Source organism: Bacillus rossius, chromosome 3 (assembly GCF_032445375.1).
Source record: "Bacillus rossius redtenbacheri isolate Brsri chromosome 3, Brsri_v3, whole genome shotgun sequence".
NCBI lineage: Eukaryota > Metazoa > Arthropoda > Insecta > Phasmatodea > Bacillidae > Bacillus > Bacillus rossius.
Window position 1 is genome coordinate 34,374,306 of NC_086332.1, and position 21,690 is coordinate 34,395,995.

Consider the following 21,690-nt stretch of genomic DNA (forward strand, 5'->3'; position numbering starts at 1 on the left):
TATGTTGTGTACACTATTAACTTTAAAATCACGAAGTGGGCCCCCCCAAGGAGGGGCCCATTAATTCCAGTGGGTCCCGGGCCCCCCTGGCCTCCCTGGGATCTACGCCCATGCCTGTGAGAATCAAAAGAACTGAGAAATGAAATTTGACATCACTAACTGTGATGCCAAAATTTTCGTAAGGTCTCATGAATCAAAGGAGAAATCCACCAGCAAACAGCATGTAGGCATTATACTAATGTCTCATATTTTTTTATTTGTATAAAATGTGAACCATATAAGCTACCCTTGAGGGTGGCAACAGAACAGTGCAGTCAAAATATATTTTCAGTGAATAATTCATGTTTTACTGAAAATTTGAATGACCATAATTTTTTTTTTCCTTCTCAGCAAGAAATTTATCGCACACAAGATAGAGCATAAGCCAAGCCCAAAATTTCTGTTTCTTATTGTATTTTCAATTTCTAAACTTCGAAACACAAACTAAAAGTTACCTATTTTATACGTTCCTTACGTTGCAATGTTTCATCATTGATGCATAATGAAGTTTTAGTTTGGAAGTGTTGTAAAAGGCAGTTGAATAGCATGTAACCAAGCCTACCCCTGGGTCTCCAGGTAGACCCTACATTAATAACATCAAAAATACCAGACAAAAGTGACAGTGGGGTTGCAGTGTTATCAAAATAAATTGTTTTAAAATTATATATTACATGGAACCATGTACCTTCAATTCATGTGAAAAGAGAAAAAGGATTTTAAGTATATTTTAGAGCAAGACTGCTTCAAAAATAAAAGAAGTGAACAATTTTTAGGTGCTTAAAAAATAAAAGAAGTGAACAATTTTCAGGTACAAAACTTATTATTTAATATACATATTTTTAACAAACTTATTTGTAACATGAAGTAGCCCAATTGGAAATAATGGTTTACAAATACAAAGTTATACTTAAAACTCTGCTCAGAATTATCAAGTATATAACTAACAACATACCTCCATAAGTATGTGTAAAATACTACATAGAATAAAATATTTGCTTAAAAAAAAATTGACATTTTCATTAATTTCTATGTCATTCTTGTTACTTATGAAACTGTTTAATCTCTTGGCATGCACCTATCACACTTTGTATTCATAGCTCCAGCCAGGGGTGTATCGAACTCAAAACGTAAAAGGGGGTGTGGGTGGGGGTAGTAGTGCATTTTCCGAAATTTAACTTTTTTATGGAGACAGAGAGGTTCATGACATCTCAGTTCCAAATTTTTTTCTTCAAAGTGTTAAAATACCAATAAATAATCTGTCACTAAATTTTCCAAAAATTTGTATTTAATTTTTTTCCCTGTCCCCTCCTCTTGCCCACTTTGAGGGGAGCACCACCGCCCGATATACTCTTAGCTACAGATATACTGTATAGATTTTTTTTTACCATTTATACATTATTATTTAATTATTGTTGCTTTTATTTTAAGATGTATGCTAAAATTTTGATAGTTTTCATTCCTGATGAGTTTGAATACCTACTAAACACAAGACATTAGATCATACAGTTAATAGTAACAGTGAAGATTAATTCTGTACAAACATTACTGATTTCAGAAACCAATGAATACCACTGTACTGATTTAATTTAAACTAGGAATTGAGTTGTATAAGTTCTTAATTTTAACATTTTAAAATGAAAATACAAGTTTAATTTTCTTCAAAGTATTTTTTTGATTAAAAAAAAAGAAAAGATAAATAATTTATCACATTAACATTTTGCATAAGAAAAGGCAACTCATTTTACCATTAGAAGTTGGGTTTTACACAAAAATATTTTGTGTGCTGTAAATTGAAATTCACTATAATTATGTAGCCACCTTGTTAAATAGCATTTACAATAGACTTGTTACGATCTTTTGTTTATGAAAATTTCAATTTTTAATGGCAATAAGCTACCTGTTTCTACTTAATCTAAAAATTCTTGGGGTCTCTTCAGAAATGTCAAAAATTATCCCACTGTAATAGTTCATGTTTATATAAAAAATTAAAATTGGAGCATGTCAGTGCATACTCCTTTGGTATATGTCACCCGATTGTGTACTTGTTAAGCAAATTAACTAACTGTTCAACATGACTTAAATAAAATCTTTCATTTTACACACACACAATATAACATTCGCTATGAAAGTGAATACTACTCTTTAAGGGGATTGGTGCAGGACAAAAAACAGTCATTCGTCAGAATTTGTTGGAAATGAGCTTAAGTGTTTCATAAATGCTTGTTTATTACTACTGTATGGCCAGCCAGCACGTATATAAGCTAGCGGGTGAGATTTGGCAAGTTAGTGGCGAGAGAGCTTCTGTGAGGGGAGGTTGTCGAATGTTGCAGCTCTGAGGCCTGCCATCTAGCGGGAATCTTTCGAAGGTCTTCCACAATATCGCCTTTCTCTCTCTCTCTATCTCTCTCTCTCCAACACGGACACCGAACCAGCTCTTATCGCTTCCCATCTCGCCCTATCCTTCATTCTCGTATCAGGTAGCCGCCCTTCCCCGCGTAGACTTTCGTGTTACTCCAGGAAACCAAGACAACCTGTGAACAATTTGTCCAAAGCTGAATTTTTGTACTGTGGTAGAGTTGACTATGCTTAATAACATACCGAAAGTTTACCGCTGTAGACCTTGTGCGTTATCACCGAAAATTTGCATTTATGTCCTAGGTGACAGCAACTTGCATCAGTCCATTAAAATGCTACCCATTTATACAGTTTTTAATTTAGACTGTCCATAAACTTACCAAAATAATCTAGAAACTGTAATACACCCATTAATGTTAGAAAAAATTTAAATTTTCAATATATGTATATGATATAAAGCGATTAATTCACGACATATTTTTTTTATCTTTGCCACCCAGATAAAAATACGATTTACACCGATTTGAAGAGCCCAATGCGAAAAAATGTCTAAATAAATGTTTTTAATTATACTTTTAGCTTTAACATAGTATATTTATAAAGAGTCTAGCATAATTAGTTGTCTCATTAAAGCTGCCCGAGCGTTGCAGTGTACTGCGGCCGTACTGATCTTTCACGACCGGCGGGCTTTGAAACACGCTGCGTACTGCGACACTCAATAAACTTAGTCTTATTTATGGATTACTTAAAATATATTTAATGCATATGATAGGGTGTATTCATGTTACATCTATTGAGATATACATATTCTTTTTTTTATATATGAATGATTTTTGATACAATAAAATTAACAATAAACAATTTCTGCTTGGAACTTGTAAATCAAAATTCTAGAGGACCTCTGGTTTTATATATGTGTGTCCGTATTTTGTTACAAAAATTTTATTATTAAAAATTATTTTAATACCAAAAAATATATTTTTTTTTTCTAATACATTATATTATTTTAGATCAGAACTGTGCAAAATTTTAATGTAGCCTATATTATAAAATATATATATATATTTAATTGTATGAAATTAGTTTACTATATAACAATTGAAGAAAACGATACACCATTAATGTGCTTATTGAGTTTTGTCACTTTTATAACATAATTCGTATGATAATATTATTTTTTTCCAGAAAATAAATAATACATAAGTTGTGTTGTAAAATGTATTGATAGAATTACATATTTAGTATTTTTTTTCCTAAGTTAATTCATTGGAGTGCTGCGCCTAGCTTACTTCGTTGAATTGCTAGTGGCAAAGAGCGGTGGTGGATGTTTTTGCAAGAGTTTGACCGTATTTTATGACCCCAGCTGTTCGTCCCAGAAATCCTAACGGTCAAGGAAAATAGCCTTTCTCTGTAGTCACGTACGGGTCTGCTACTCGGGCAATATCGTCAGTTTATCACAACTTTACGGGAAGTTCTATTGTTGTTATTTATTTATAATTTAGAAATTAAAGAGTCAATCATACTAACATTTTTACCTAAGCAAATTGCATCCTGGAAGATTTTTATCTACGTTTACAGAAAAAATCACTTGCAGTTAGGAAACTTTTATTCTTTCAGAGTAAAATTCAGTCTGGAATTACCATACATTAAAAACCTTAGTTTTCTGGAGCAAAAAACGTCCCAGCACGAGCGACTTTAACACTGCTGCACCACACACTACGCAGCTTGAAATACATCAGTGGTCAGACTATTGTACCAGACACTCAAAATATACACATTTAAGCCTTAAAAAAAAAAAAAAAAAAAAAAAAAAAAACCACACAGACAATATTTATGAAGTGATTTTGACGTTACGCTCAACATATTTATGTAACATGTAGTCAAATTTCTATAAAAAAATATATTTTTTTCTTACCTTTTATGATTAAAATTACCAATTTAATAATAGGACGTTTAAACTTTGATGTGTTTATCACAGTTACCATGTAGGACATTCTTTTATATTACTTTGGTGCCATAATGAGAACCGACTTAAAAAAGTATTAAAGTTATTAAATTTACGAAACATTTTTGTGGATCATTGTAGAAATTATCATTAAGGACTCAACTGCTCATTTATTGGTGTGATCACAAGGTTTCATCGGTAAACTTTTGACGTGTTACTAAGAAATGTTCATTCTACTACTGTACAAAATTTTTCCTGTGTGATAATTTTCCATGTATTAAAATTTTTTGTTTCTTAACAGCGAAATTCGTCTCGACCCGAACCTACTTCGACAACCTCGCAGTAGTATACACTACGCGGCTCGGATCGCTTTAGTGGTCAGACTAATTGTATGAGACACTTAAAAAATATACCAATTTAAAGATGAATAAATATGCAACAACGATTACTCTAAGCGATTTCCACGTTGGGCTCTTTAAGTTTATGTAAGATGTATTTATATTTCCTTAAAATTGAATGAAAGTGAATTCGTTAACTTTAATGATTTAAAAGGTCTATTTTATAGGAACATGTTTAAACTTTGTGCTTTTTATCACTATCCTCAGATAGGGCAATGTTTCTAGATTATTTTGGGTTCCATACTGACGGTCTACTCCATAAACTGCATTTGCAATATCCATTATTGTGGATCGTTGCAAAAAAAATTTCATTTTGGACTTAACTGCTCGTTTTCGGTGTGACACACAAGGTTTGCGGCAGTACTTAAACTTTTGACGTGTTACTAAGAAATGTTCATTCTACTACTGTACAAATTTCGGCTTTGGGATAATTTTCTATGTATTAAAAACCTTTGTTTCTTCAGCGAAATTCGTCCCGACCCGAGCCTACTTCGGCAACCTCGCAGTAGTATACACTACGCGGCTCGGATCGCTTTAGTGGTCAGATACATTGTACCAGGCTCTCAACAAATAAACTAATTTAAAATTTAAGAACTAAATCGTGATCGTAAAATGGCCGCCATGGTGATTTGCGAATTTATGGAGAAATAAAAGCAGTTAAAATCTTATGTAGTTTCCAAGAGACATTATTACATCACCAATCATCTTAAGTAACAGGTTTACAAAATTTCAACATATTCATTAACTAGTCAGTTTTTTTTAAATGTGTTAGTATTAACAATCTGGACCATATCTAGTCGGTGAGGTATGTATTGTTACAGACTATCTGTATTCCGGTATTTGGATTTTGAAACTACTTAATGATTCGCTTTCAATGTCTATTAAAATATACCTAATGCTAATTGCAGGAATATTTCTACTCGATTTCAAAATTATAATTCCTGAACATTTGTAGCGGACACATTTCAATGTAACACTCACTGATTTTCGAGTTGTGTTGAGGTTTCGCATACCACTTCGTGTACACGAGATGGCCCCTGCTCTGGAAACAATGAGTCATCACAACCGGTGCCGTCTGTACGAGCGTCTTCACAAGTTATCCTGAAATATGTTCTTAAATATCAATTCAAGTGAATTCTTAAAATCCTACACACCTTATCTTAAGTGTCGTAAATGAATCGTTATATTTTGTAAATCCATATAATATAGGAGCCAACATGGCGCGAAGCGATGGACGCGATACGAATAATATTTTTTTTTTACCAACCACTACATCAGTAAATATTTGTGGTTTCCATTCGCTATGAATTCAAGCATGTAACATGTGTACTGCTTCTTCAATACGGCCACAGTTAAATGGGAGGCTCTGAATCACTGAAAACTCCTCAACAAAATCAACGATGAATCACAGGCATTACAACAAACAGTTGTCACAAGTCAAGTAGCCAATGAGCAGGTGACATTTTTCGAGTCCGTAGAGGATTTTTGAGACTATCCTACAGGTCAATGGCAACGCGCCCTTACGCGCATGGTTAATGCATGAGTAGAGTGTAAAGGCGTAAGCCTGAGACATATCTAGGTCCTCATCTAACCGCGCACACTTAGATTTAACTCAGGATAGGGTGAAAAATGTTTACTAATTTTGCAGTCCTAACAGTCACCAACGAAACGCCAGCAAAATAAATAAATAAGCTCACGAATATTGTTCGTGAATGAAGGCGAAGCTGATACTTTGGAAACGTTACCAGCAGATATTAAATAATGTTTAACTATTATTTACGTAGCTTACTTCTTAAAACTGCATTCATGTAAACTGATTTTGTGTGAGACTATGTTGAGTGTTTTCTGCTACACTTATTTTTCTGAAAAAAGTCTATTGTGGCTTAATAAACTTGTTAACATTGATGCCTGTCATAAAAAAAATTCAAACGTAATTATACGGATACATGTTGAGTATAGTTTATGAATGGTTCACGCATTGCTGGAAAAAAAAAACATGTTTACAATTTTACACATCTTTCTGCTGTCGCATCGCGTCCATCGCGTTGTACATACGCAACTCTGAAAAATAAATGTATGATAAAAAAAAGCTATAATAAAATAATCTCTTATCTTTCTTTATTCTTTTTTCTAAGTGCTATAATGGCTTTCGATAGTTTTGTTCTTTTGTGTACTCTGCTTGGTGGAGGTTTCTTCGGCATTTTATTCCTGAATAAATATCACGCTTACAACAAAAAACATCTAACTAGATCACTGTGCTAAATAATAACAGAGAATAACCATTCAATTATACGCCGAGCTAGACCAAACACGTTCTCTTATCTACTGAAAATGAGTACGTTGACCTTCATATCAGTTTCCCGCGAAATCCCATCTCCCCTTCGTAAACAGCAGACAGCTGTGGCAGGCTGCAAAAAGTTAGAGAAACTGTCGCAAGGTGTCACTACTGTCCAGCGCGTTCCATAATTCCTCGTATCCGAGCTTGCACGCTGCTCAAATTTCTACAGCTACGTTTTTACTTTAGGTCCGACTGCAATAAGCTAAAGACTAAAATAAAGTCAATCATTCAGCCGACATATATGTAGGCGTTTGAATTACAAATGAAAACGCGAATGTTATTAAATTCGCAAATGAATATCACGCAATTTCGTAGCAGCTCATTTATTAAAATTCAAATTGTAAATACGTTAAATTAATAATGATTACAGATAAAATAATGGTCACAGTCATATCTCCCGTGTCTGAAAATTTATCTGCGAAAGTTTTACCATTGAATTCTTTATAGTTTTTTTAATAAAGCTTGAATTTAAAAAATTCCCGAAAATCAGCAATAACTTAATTAAAATAAAAAAATAAAAAATTTTTTTTACACCAGAATGGTTCAAATCTTCTCTAGCAGCTGAATAATTACCAAATATATTGTTTTTTTTAATACGATGCTGGTGCACCAATCCCCTTAAAGTACATTTTTTAAACACATCAAGGAATGGTGTAGTAATTCTTGATCAGTGTGTAAACAACACTTAAGATACCAAGATGCCTCAGATGCCCTGAATGAACTGTTTGATGGATGGTGATGAGGCCTGCGGGCTTTGAATATATATAATGTATAGAAGTCGCGAGTGGATAGGATTTACTCTACGTTTTTCAGAAGCGTATGATGAGCAGCTTGGGAACTTTACCGCTACAGTGCGCTGCCGTAACGCCCTGTATCGTCTTAGTTGTTATTTACACTTTAGAGCGCAGCACTGTCGCCCGCTGTCATTCCCCGCACCCCCCGCCTATCATTCACTGCAGCTCTAGGTCGTTCAACGGGAGGGGGAAGGGGTGTTTGAAGAGTTCGACACTTGTCCGCTAGGGACCACCACAAGTCGATGCCCTAGTAGAGATGGTGGCGATTGCGGCGGTGAATTAACCAACTACCTCAAAACCGTATTAGAAATTTTAACCTGGGCTGGCGACTTCTATACAGTATATATATTCAAAGCTGCGGGGGGAACTGCCTCGAGGCCTCTGTGCATGGCTGACGGTCGGGGAGTCTCACGCCCGGTTCTGCCTGACCGCGCTGCCCAGGCCCATGCCCATGCTCATGCTCATCTTGGCCGCGAGGGGCGTCCTGTTCCGGCTGACGACGCGGTTCTCCTGCCCCGGCGGGGAGAAGTTGCTGGTGCTGGCGGTCTCGCGAGGGGCGCCCGAGCCCAGCGGCACGGCAGGATGCTCGTCAGGCATGGACACGAAGGAGTCGCCGGGGATGCAGTCATCGTCCCAGTCTGCAACGACACGCCCGCGCTATCAGCCATGGCAGTGGAAAAAAAAAAATTACACGCAAGGCGCAATTACGGTAAATTTTCACCAAATAATTTTAACTAGTGGCAATAGTATTGGGAGACAATGTTTGGTTTTCAAAAATTATATTATTTAAAGAAAGGCTAGTAATATCCCAATGTCTAAATGTTATTATTGTCAGGTTGGATTTAATGAAATACACTCCTAATTGGTGTAGGATAAGTCTCAAAAGTATTTGCCTCAATAATTAATAAGTGCTGAAGTCATATGACACCAAGGACCAAACTAGAGTTAAAATAACTCGCAACTCATTTTAAATAACTTCAAGCACAAACAAAAATCAGCAAAAACCATAAACAGTACAGTAAAACTTTTAATTGTCACAGTCCGGACCAAGGCTTTGACATATGACCAAATAGACAGATAACAGAAATCTCTAAATACGTACGTACAGTAACGTGATGTCCAGGGTTCCAGGATAGATATAAATGGATATATATCAAGATATATATCCAATTTATATCCAATATATATCAAACTGGGTTCGATGATATAGATAAATAGATATATATCTGATATATATCAAATGTTTTTTTTATAATATATTGCAATACAAAAATGGTTTAAAAATTAATATTATTAAATAATTTTTAGCATTTGTTACTGTATTTCTACTTCCCAAATGTAGATGGCGTGGGAGTAGAGTTAAAACATACTCCCTCTAATCCCTAAATGGCAACACTTCTGCCGACATTAATGGCGTCAGTCCGTCAGTTGTGTCAGAAAAATTTTGTTACGAAAGAGTAAGTTATTTTTTTGTGTTTATTGATTATTCTATTATTTTGTACAAAGAAAGTAATTGACAAAGTGCAGAAATGATTTTACTTCATTATTGAATATTTAAGAATTAAATAACTTTTGTATTTATAGAATATAACTTGTTAATTAAATGATTAATTTTTAGGTTATGCCTTTAAACAGAAAACGTTATCAAAGAGCCAGGCTATGATGTGTTGAAAAAGCCAGCCTTTTATATGAAGATTAAAGACTAATAGATTTTATGTAAAAATTTCCGACTGATAAATGAATGTTGAATTGGCTGGCTATATATAGGTAGGTACTTATGTATTTGTTTCGTATTAGAGAATAGGTGTCACTATGCTAAAAATTGTATACGAATTTGGTCTTAAAAAGTAGAGTAGATTTGTGAAACTCAAATCAAAAGTCATTTTTCGTCAAACATTATTTTTCTCGAGGTAATCTATACTAATATTATAAAGCTGAGAGTTTGTTTGTTTGAACGCGCTAATCTCAGGAACTACTGGACCGATTTCAAAAATTCTTTCACAGTTGGATATGTACGTGATCCCTGAGTGCTATAGGCTATATATGTACCAAGGGCGAAGCCGGGGCGAACCGCTAGTTTAATATAAAATATTATTAACATAACATAACTATACAACTTTTGTCATTATTTGTCGAATGTTCTTTAGTTAACATATTTTTTTTAAATTTCCATGGTTTTTAACTGCAATGATTGTTTGTCCTTTTTAGGAATAACACCAACCATGACAAAGCCTCTTCATCCAGTCTGGGCTGACTTTCAGCTAATAGCAAAGCCCAATCACACGGACAAGTGGGCGAAATGTAAACATTGCGCCAAAGAATTGCAGGGCATTCCGGAGCGTATGTTGAAACATCGAGATATCTGTATACGAGCAGGCAGCTCTAACTCCACCACACCCTATTCTAGAAAGTACATCCAGAACACGTCCTGCTGATACAAGTTGTATTGTTGAAGTTGAATAAAAAAAAAAAGTAAGAAACAAACTTCAATTGAGGATAAAATAATATGTACTTCTACAGCTTTATCAAAAGAACTTGACATTAAAATTGCAGCATTTTTTTATGCAACACATACACCATTTAGACATGCAGATCACTCACTATTTAAAGAAATGATCACAGCTCTAAGACCAGGATACAAGCCACCGTCCGCATTCCAGTTAGCTGGACCACTACTAAATAAAACACACACGTCTATTGTAGAGAAAGATCAAGAATGTTTACGTGGCAAAACCGTTTCCATGTCCTTAGATGGCTGGTCGAATATACACAACGAACCGATTGTTTGTTGTAGCATTACAACAGGTGAAGGAGCTTCCATTCTCGTCCATACTGTCGATACGTCTGGCAATTCGCATTCTGCCGAATATTTGACAACTGTTGCTAAGCAATCAATCAAAAAGACTGAAGAAGATTTCGGAGTTAAGGTACGCAGTTTTGTTACGGACAATACTGGAAATGTAACTAAGATGCGACATGAGTTGGAAATGCAAAAAGACATTGACATTTCTAATATGGATGTAGTGCACATTTGTTAAATCTACTTGCTGAAGATGTAGAAGTGAAAGGAGTCACTAAACACGTCATAAAAGTTGTGAAAAATTTCAGAAATAAGCATTTGCCAGCAGCGTGGTATAAACAAGCAAAAGGCAAAAAATTGGTCATGCCTATTGTTGTACGCTGGAACTCGATTCGGGATACAGTACGATCATTCGTCGAAAATCACGGAATTCTAGTGCAGATTTGCCAAAATCATTGAGATGCAATTGATACTGACATTTACTGAATTGTAAATGAAATTCAAATTTCTAACAATTCATTGGATTTGCTGGCAAGACTGGATCCAATCTCAAAAGCTTTAGATCGCTCCCAACGAGATGGCACGACAATTTCAGCAGCTGTCGAAATTTGGAACAATTTAGAGAAAGATTTATCAAGTCAACCAGCTCAAGTGAAATCTGCTTTCAACAAAAGGCGTGATATGGAGTTAGGTGCCCCACATTATTTGGCAAATCTTCTTGATCAAGGATTTGCAGGCGAAAACTTGACCCCTGAACAACGGAACACAGCATTTGCTGAATTGGAAATAAGCTTTATGTCAATGGTTACATTGATAATGACCCAATCATTAATTTTTCCGCAATATCTTTTTGGACCTCAGTTTCAAAGAACCCCACTGCTGGATTGGTGGAAACTTCTAAACTTGAACACCACAGATGTTCAATGGGAGCAATGGGAACACAAAACAAGGTTCCTAAATATGTGTGAACAGCTCTTGACTGCTTCTGCTTCAACAGCGGGTCTTGAAAGGATTTTTTCAAGTTTTGGTCTGGTGCAGTCCAAGCTGAGAAAACGTTTGGGAATTGACAAAGCTAATAAATTGGTGTACTTGCTTAAACGCCTCAAAAAGTCTTCAGCAAAGAAAAGGAACTTAGATTGGATATCGGATCCTACTCATGATGATGATATTACTCAACCTGCTGATGTAGCGGATGATATGATTCAAAATGTCGATGTATTATCCAGTCCAAATTCAGAATCGCAAGATGACCTACCTACCTTTATCTTCCTCGTTGTTAAACTAAGCACAATTATGAATACTACATTTTTTGATTATTTTATTAATTATTTGATAATTAACAGTTTATTACGAATGACTGATGACTGATTTGATAACTAAAAGACTTATTTGATTATATTCTAGAGTTATTTGTAATGTTTATTGTTTTGTTACTTAAGTGTAGGTATGACCATTGACTGATTAGAATTTATAAAAAAAGGTTTATGTTTTTGAGTTAATTTTTTGATCTATAAGATTTTATGTTTTTTAGTTGATTTTGCCTGATCTAAAAGAAGAATTATTGTTTTTTAGTTGATTTTACCTTATCTAAAAGAAGATTTTATGTTTTGGTTTCATTTGTCTGATTTTAAGTAAGCTTACCTAAATAAATAAAACATTAAAAACTTTTTTTTTATAATTTTAGTATGTTTATGTAACACATATGCAAATAGTATTCATAAATAATACAATAAAATAATAATATGGCTTTCATACAAAATTGATATATATATCATAAATATCCAATATTTTGATATTTATAATAAATATTGGATATTTTTGAACCCTGGTGATGTCACTGCAGGATTGAGACGAAAATTAAAATAGTAATGTACAGATATGTATTGTTTATATTACTGTATATATTTATGCACTACTATAAAAGTAATCTGTGGACCATTTTAAAGATGTCTGTTTGTTTGTTGACATTTTTTTTTAAAGTCAGTGACAGATAACAGAAACTGACAAGTCAAACGAGTGCAAGGTTAATCATAGTTTTACTATACTTGTATATATGTATATAATGTGTATGTACATGTTTTCTCATCATCAACAGGCAACTGGATTCAACTTACTGGCCAGATCTTCTATATCAGACTTTGGTATCTCATTCTGCTTCAATTTCTTTCTGAACTCTTCTTGTTTTTGGCGCTGCCTGTTGATCCTCTCCTGCCGGCGCCTCTCTTCCTCAGTCAGGTTGTTAGCTTTTTTCAAGGGGGGGATCTGTTCCGCTTTCTTCCCCAAGGACGCTGACTCTGGAACTGCAAAACTTGATTACCATCGGGTAACCCTCAGCCCCGTCAAACTTGTTCTCACACAGTGATCAAGAGGTAGAAAATGCCCTGCTAAGTCAAGGAAAGTGTTGTATACCAGTTGCCAATTGGTAGAAAGCCCCAATTAGATGTAGGGTCATCAGACTCCTGTCTGCTACCTAAATCGTTACCAACACGGAGGGTGCACACGATCGGCATCTGCTTGCATTCCAGCTGGGCCTCTAAGAAGTTCAATCATTTGTAGCGTGAATGCATTAAGCACCGTTTAATTTAGCATAAATATAAAATTTTAACTCATAAGATGCAATGTTTAAGCATGAGTGATCTTACACTCTTAGTACAAAACCCACTTAGATTATTAATACTGAAAGTACTAATATACCAATATACACTTATGTACAAGATTTGTCACACACATAAATGAATTATCTGGCAACCCCCGAGGGATGATGGTTGAAACAATGTTTTATTATTCCTATAAGCCCTACATCCCTAGTCCTAAATAAACTATATTTTGTGCCAATGACAAGTGCAGTCGTGAAGAACCCACAAAAATGCTACAATTAACTTAAGTTTCTGCGATAATCTGCATAACTAGGTACATAAAGAATTACATATGTATCAAGTTGTGTATTTGCTGGTGACTGTGTAATAATAGGCACTTTCTCATTTATTTACAACTTTGAAGACTCAGTTTTAAATGACTAAAATATAACCATGCCCATACATACAGTCAACGAAGACATCTGTTACTACCTGCAGGCTTCTCCACTGTCCGGTTGAGCACAGGAGACGGCACTCGCTTGCCAAAGCTGCAGTTTCCGCCGGTCCACATCACAGACATTCCCGGTGCCATCTGATCGTCTCGCACGTCCACCTCGCTGACTTTGGCCAGGATCGTGCCCCCAAAACTCCTGAGAGCTTCTAGCAGCGCATTCTTGGCTGCCTCCTGTACACCTCACGAACACACTCGCTGATACAGGGAGCTACGGCAGCCAAGGTTGAATCACTCGCATCCCACCAAGGTTACCTGGGTACAATTCCCGGCGAGACCAAACCCTCATTTTTCGCAAGTGGTAAATGTGGCGGATGTTGCAGTGACCCAGTTCTCGGGGTGCTCCAGTTTCCCCACACCAATTCATTTCATCAAACTTTATTACTTCCTAATCACCTCCATCATATGTAATAACCTCAATGTATAAGAGACGTTAAGCTCAATCCATTTCAATTGGTTACATGATATTTACATTTTTTTTTACATGAATTGGTCAAATGATATCCTCCAAATCATGTCAAAAATTCATGTTCTACACATGAAATAAGACTACAAACAATACAGTATGTCCATAAAAAAATGTCCAAATTATAAATTTTAATAGTATCAATTGTAATTGTTGTAGTGTGTTGGTTCAAGATCACAATTAAAATCTCTCAAACAGTTTTAGATATGCGCATGTGCGAGTACTACTTTGTTGTTTTCTCGCTTAGCAAAAGAATGGCTCTTTCCTCTAATAGTAAAGGATAAACCAGTAAACTTTATTTGGCAACAGGATAGAGCCCCTCCCCATTAGAATCTCTTTGCATGAGAGTGGTTGAACGTCGAAGTCCCTGACTGTTGGATTGGTTGTAATGGTTGAAAAGACAGAGCTCTGTTTCGCTGGCCTCCACGTTCACCGTACATAACGCCATGAGATTTTTTCCTTTGAGGCTTTATAAAAGATTGTGCCTAGGTTCTGCCACTACCTAATGATTTGCCAGAGTTGAGACACAGAATTGAATCCATTACTTTGGACGTGTTAACCCAAGTGTGGGAAGAATTGTACTTTAGGTTGGCTGTGTGCCATATATCCGAAGGTGTACATATTGAACATTTGTAAGAAAAACTAGGACTGTTTATCTTCAATTTGATGTATGATTTGTTGTAAAAACTGTTATAACATATCAATGAAACTGAGACATTCTTTTATGAACACACTATAGCAGCTGATTCTTCCAGCACAAAAAAAATGACATTTTGCATAGATTTAATTTTACAGTTTCGAAAATGAATCTCTGCCATACTCAATTTACTTTTTTGTCAAGAATGACTCCAAACTGTTCTAATCACACAAAGGGCAGAGTGAAGTGCTGCAATGGTAAGATACACTGGACTCGCAATCCGGAGGTATAGAGTTAGAATCTCAGTCCCATCCTGGTTTACAGTTTTCCATGATTTCCCTAAACCTCTCCCAGCAAACGATGGCACGGTTGCTCACTTACTTCCCCAATATTCCTGATCTGTGTCATTATGTGTTACTGACCTTGCTGTTATCGACAACAACAATGCAAAGAACACTGTTTCTGTTTCAAGTGCAGAATTTTGCGCTGGAGTAAACACTCTCGTTTTTGTATGATAAATCACATAAGCACCATATAAACAGACATGTTGAGAACATCCTTCATTTTGTCCAAGTAGGCAGGGCTGAAAAACAAGCACGTGTTCCAAAGACCACTTAAAAATACTTTTTAAAACCTCAATTTTATTACCTTATTGCAAAATAACACATAGGACAAAAAAAACCCTATTAGGTACAAAATGAAATGCAAGCTTCAAGACCACTATGAAGTATTGTTGTACACGTGATTGTTTTTAACCTTGTAAGAATGTATCTGAAAATAATAATTACGTTTGCAGATACATTTGATTATAAATCACTACCTTGCGTGCTGTTAAAATGGCAGTGCCTTTATTGTCAACTTGACTACTCATTCCATATCCCATTTCCTCATGATGAACTCCATCACTGGTCACAACTTTTACAAATGCCACAGCTCCAACCGCATACTTGTCATTGATGATGTCAATGTAATCTGAAAAAGAAACCAAACTGAATACGTGTGCCATTGACTGTATACAGTAATAGTGGTGAAGCAGCCATGAAAGCTGCAGTGCTTTCACTAACAACACACAATTTTTTTTTTAAATAAATAAAAACAATTATATAAAAACATAAAGTAACAATGCTAATAGTTACAAATTCTGCCAAATATGTGTTTCATTGCAGCTAGAATTTGAACTAAAAATGTCCCTAGCTTCTCCCGTATTTCCCTGTCTCTCCAGCAAACCTGTAAAGGATGGAGTTGTGTTTCACACGCAATCTAGAAACAGCAAAGCTAACTACTGACTGCTGTAGCCTCTAACTGGACGGACCTGCGTCCTAATCTAGGAAGGGCTGAGGAACTCAGACCTCGCCTATCCTGATCTGAGCTAGTGCAAAGCTGCTTTGCCTTCAACCTGCTGTAATATAAAAACCAAGACAAGAATAGAAACGGGATATGTGCAGCAGGTAGGCGGATGTGCCCTCTGGACTTATTCCACTCCCAAGAAGCAGAGCTGCATAAATTTGTGACTAAAAGTAAGAGGGGGGAAGGGAGGATATTATATTAATACTTTCTTAACCTTTATTTATTTTTACAAAAGATTTTAAATTCCACTTGTCCTATTATGGAAGCAACATGATTTTGTTGGTTTAACCCATTGTTGTTAACATGCACTTGTTCCGCAGTGGATCCAAAATTTACATCCATGGGGAAATGGGGGGGGGGGGGGGGGGGGAAATGGATGTCCCTGATGTCCAACCTCTGGAGCCATCCCTGCAATGGTTTGAAGACATTATTTTTTCAAAAACATCATTACGTACACAATATTAGCTTTAGAGGAACATTATCTTCTTGCTAATGTTCATTCCCATGTAAATGGTGTGGGTGTAACATGGCAACATCAAAGGCGAGAAGCTACTGTGAAAACTGCTGCCCCGCAAGAACATGTTGATGACTGTTCATGCTCTGGTTTGTTTATTTATTGTATCATCAGTTTCTCAACACTATAGTGTGCATTATCATGGATTAAAGTTTTAGCATACCTACTAAACTATAATCACAGCAATGTCTTCATGCAATTAAAAATAATGAAATATTACTGTCTTATAAATATTAATACTGTTCAGCTAATCTGAACACTTCTGAAATCAACTTTCATAATAACTGCTTGGGGTTTAACTTCAACATCTCGTAGCATCTAGTTATGCTGCAGAAACTTAGTCTCCTTCTTAATAACTTATAAAAGTTGTAGAATTTGTGGCCAATATGCCACATGTTACTTCTTCTGTTAAAATACACAAGATTCTTCCATGAGGTGTGCACTGTTTGTATCTTGCATTGCATACTTTCCAGCTTCACAAAACATTACGGCAGCCTAATTTTTCTAACAAATATAACACTCTAAATTTACTTAAACTACAAACATTCCAAAAGCAAATTACAAACAAAACATTACCGATATCTTGTCGAGTGATGCTGTGGCTCCAACAGTTGGCTCCAAACGAAGTATTCGCAATCGATATGAGGTCGTGATACGTCGCACAGCAACCTAGATATTTGGCGTTTGAATCCTGAAAGCTTCTGTTATTGTTTAGTGCAGCCATCCTATAACATACCCAACACAGTCTCGAATAATGAGTTAGCTGTAGACATAACTTATATATGCCACTATAATGCTAATTTCAAAGGCGCTTAAGAAAGGTGAAGATGATTGGTAAATTTGTGGTTGTTGTACAACTCTATAAATGTGTGCACAACTTTATAAAGACACAAAGGAAGGATCATTTTATAAGCTGAAACTACTCTGTTGCACACGACTCTTACCCCTTCCTCCTGCCACATGCAATACAATAAAATATTTTTAAAATTTAGTAACACATGTAGTTCTCTCTCTCATACGTGTGTGTGTGTGTAACAAAAACTTCCAACAAATGCTTTAAAACACACCATTTATACACACACACACACACAAAATAGTTTAAAATATGTTAAAAAGCATTATAAAACTTCTGGAATTCTCACAAAAGTGTGTGTTTAGTTTCAAATCAATTATGAAAAACTTACTAGGAAATTGTGAAAGGCTATGAAGATGAGGATGAATATTAAAAATTAAATCTGTTGGAAAAATCCATAAAATAATTATAACAAATCACTTCCAATATAACTGAAGTAGAGCAAGGAACTAAAATAGTTAATTTTAAGAGGAAGTAAAGTAGATTAAGGAGTTTGTATTTAGACTTTTTAATGTGATTGCTACCCTTTAATTTCCTTTGTCTTCATAGTACTCCCCTCACAAATTTCTTGGAATAAAGTCTGTATTGAAAACCTTACTTTGACAGGATCATTCAGCAATATTATTTATTTGTTAAAAATACAATTTTACAAATTTTTTGTCAACAAAATTAAATTATAATTTTTAAAATTAAAAATATACACCTGCAATTGGGCTTTTGCCCAATGGCACTCTCTCATTCCTTTTAGCTTTTTCCGTAGGACCTTTGTACCAATTGCTTCCCATACCTTCCCCGCAAGACCATTCCACTCCAGTCTCGTTCACACCAGGAATAAGTGCTTCCCATTGGCTTGTTCAGTTAAATCTAGTGGGAAATCGCAATCCTGAGCCACTGCTAGCATGAACGCACCACCGGCTCTGCAGGCGCCACTCAGTGAATAGCTCTGCATGGTTTCATATAACCAAAGAGTGGCGTGTTTCTAGTGGCCCAATGTGAAGGGAACTTTACCCACCTCGCTGCACTGTGCCTTCTCCAGTTCTCTTATTTCAGTTACCAGATATTGGTACAAAATTACTGCCGCATACTCCAAAATTTACCTCACCAACATGGAGTACGCTTTTGCCTTTACCTTCCTTGCTGTTCACTTCTACATCCTGACAATCAACCACAGCCCCCCTCTCTTTCTTTACCACACTCACTATTGGCTTCCCCCATCCCAGGTAGTTGTGTAGAGTTACCCCTAGGTACTTGTAATCCTCTCCCTCCTGTATCTCCTGCCCCTTCCAGCAATAAACTTAGGACTTACATACCATCCTCTTCCTAGTAAACTTAACCACTTCAGTCTTTTTGACGTGACAACGTCTAATAAATCGATGAACGCTGGCTGCACGCACGAAAAATTGTCCCACTATGGATGTCCCACTACGGATGTGTTTACGCATGCGTGGAATCTTTCTGGTATGTTGCGGACGGTACAGAGAACTCGGCCGGCACGTGGCGGCGTACTGCTCAGGTTTCACCCCGCCATGCTGCAGGGATAGGCGGGTCGTGCCGGTTGGATCACGCCTGCGCATGTTGCCACACACGGCTTGGGGCAGACGACAACATAGCGGGGTTTGAGGTTATTGTTGTGCACTGCGCCACTGGAGTATATTCGCAAGGAAATGGCGTTCTTACAAGTACGTATTATTTTAATTACTAGTGTAAATCAGTATATTTAAACAGTGTTGTATGAGTATTGTTTTAGCTGTGTAACTAAATATATATTGCTGGTATGATACTTTTCACGCTTTAGTTTTACATTGGTAATTATTTCTCATGAGTTATTATTTGATCAACTAAATCACACACCGTATTATAGTTATGAGCCCACGAGCGTGTAAATATTTCGAGTCCAACAGATAATATGCTAGTTAAAAGAAATTCAAACAAATATTGTGTGTGGAATATTATTAATTTATAACATCTTAAACATTTATTTTCAATATGGCCTCATGGCCGTGCGGTTAGCATGGCTGACTTCCTATCCAAAGGTTGTCGGTTCAAATTGCGGTAGCTGCAAATTTTTTTTGTACTTGTAAAAATAAATACGGCGCACGCATAATTTCAAAAGTAATAAATATATTTGAATTAATGAATTCAAATAAAAGTAAATTCATTAATTAAATTGTACATTTCATTTCACTCCTTCTTTGTATCCATACAAAATAGTGATAATTCAATAAAAGTGATTCAATTTTATTCATAAAAGTATGCAGAGGTAGATTTTATCATACAAAAGATAGAAAAATTAAAAAAAAATTCTTCCTCAAAGATTATAATATTTTTAATGCCTAAATGGTTTGGTTGCAAAAACCTATTATGGCTCAGTCTCAGGCCGAATATGATATTTCATTTTCTTCTGGATCAATCATTTCATCAATGTTTTGTTATGACGTTGTCACGTTAAACTATCGTCCGTAAACCAACTTTACAGACAACCAATTTTTTCCATTTAACTACATTCCATTCTTCATTGACCAGCATTATAGCCAGTTCAAATCATCTTGAATGTTTCCCCCTGCCCCACTATTTCATAAATGACAGTCATCCACAAACATCTCCCATTGTAATAGTGATTAAAAAAAGCCCTACAACATTCCACTGCAGTACCTACTACTGATATTACTTTCCTTTTCCCTCTTTAAAAATCTCCTTTCCCAGCCTCACCAACTGTTTCCTATTCCTAAGAAAGTCTCGTATCTAGTTTCTCACCATGATGTCCCTTCATCAACTTCTCTACCTTCTCCATCAAGACTCCCGTGCTGCTTCCCATCAAATGCCTTACCAAAATCAATGAAGAAGGCATTCATCTGTTTCCACCCATCCACCACTTCTACCAGGTCTTTCAGCAGTCCAGCCATCTGTGTCTCACAAGAGAAACCCCTCCTAAAACAATGTTGCCTTTCATCCATCCAACCCAATATATTTCACCTTTACCACACTAGATGTGTGGCTGACTAGTCTGTAGCATGCAGGGTTTGCCTTACCAACCCTCCCGTTGAAGATAGGCACCACCACTGCCTCCTTACATTGCCTCGGTAGCAACTGTGCAAACATCAACTTTAAATATCTACATACCTGCTTGCCACCTAGATTAAGATGGCTGTAATCACTACTATCAGGCCCAGCTACCTTACTCCTATTTAGCCTCCTAATCTCACTTAACAAATCTTTCATCCTTATTTCATCCTCCCCTTCCACAGGTTTCTCTCCTTCTACCATACCATACTCCACCATTCTCAAAAACAGACCAATATTGTTCCTACAAAAACTGTGCCTTCTCCTGGTCCCCTAAACATTCTTACCCCTCCTCTTGTTACACTCTTCTGAAATAATAATACAAATCTGTCCAATCTCCCTTCATGGCTTTCCTACACCCACCTTTCTATGTAAGCATTCCTTGTTTCTTTCTACAGACACTTAATCTATTTTTATCATATCTTCTCTTAAATTTCTGGTCATAGCAAGAAGCACTTATACTTTATAACCCTTAGATTTCTTCCACAGTATGGAGGGTTACCCCCTCTCGGTCAAAAATGCTCCATATGTAATTATGTTTCTCAAAACTACTCATTTGTCTAGTCCCTCAATCTCTGCCCACCTACCATACCCTGACATTAAATTTCGGTCCCTATTTTTATTCGGTTTCCTCCCACACTTTCACTTTCTCCTCACATTCCTAAAAAAACTAATTCATAATGATTGTTTAGAATAGTTGCTTGGTTATACAATAAATAATAATAATAAAATAATACCGAAACATGCAATGATAGAGAAATAAATTAGATCAACGTAACCCCGAAGTTCTTAAAATGAATTTTTGAAAACAGCAAAATCTTACGTTCTATGGGGTCGCAACTAGATAGATAATGCATAAAATAAAATTTTCTTCTGATTATGTGTAGTATTTAAGTCACATTTACATTTATTAATTCATTTACACTATGAACACAACATCAACATACAAATGAAAGAGCGGGAATATATATATATTTATTTTCTAATTTCATATGTTTTCAAAATGCCAGTTTCGGACACTTTCCCTTACCTTTTGCAGAAGCGGAAATACTATTTA

At 35.9% G+C, this 21,690-nt stretch overlaps 1 protein-coding gene across 1 annotated transcript; it reads right to left on the bottom strand.

Moving 5' to 3' along the window:
* Nucleotides 1-824: 824 nt before the first annotated feature.
* LOC134530502 (DNA repair protein RAD52 homolog) lies at nt 825-21,610 on the bottom strand. The gene is made up of 6 exons (XM_063365369.1): nt 21,457-21,610; nt 17,297-17,445; nt 15,680-15,831; nt 13,738-13,930; nt 12,784-12,969; nt 825-8,507 (listed from the first exon to the last, which is right to left on the bottom strand). The coding sequence occupies exons 2-6, from the start codon at nt 17,442-17,444 to the stop codon at nt 8,278-8,280; spliced, it is 909 nt and encodes a 302-aa protein (XP_063221439.1). The 5' UTR covers nt 17,445; nt 21,457-21,610; the 3' UTR covers nt 825-8,277.
* Between the last annotated feature and the right edge of the window lie 80 nt (nt 21,611-21,690).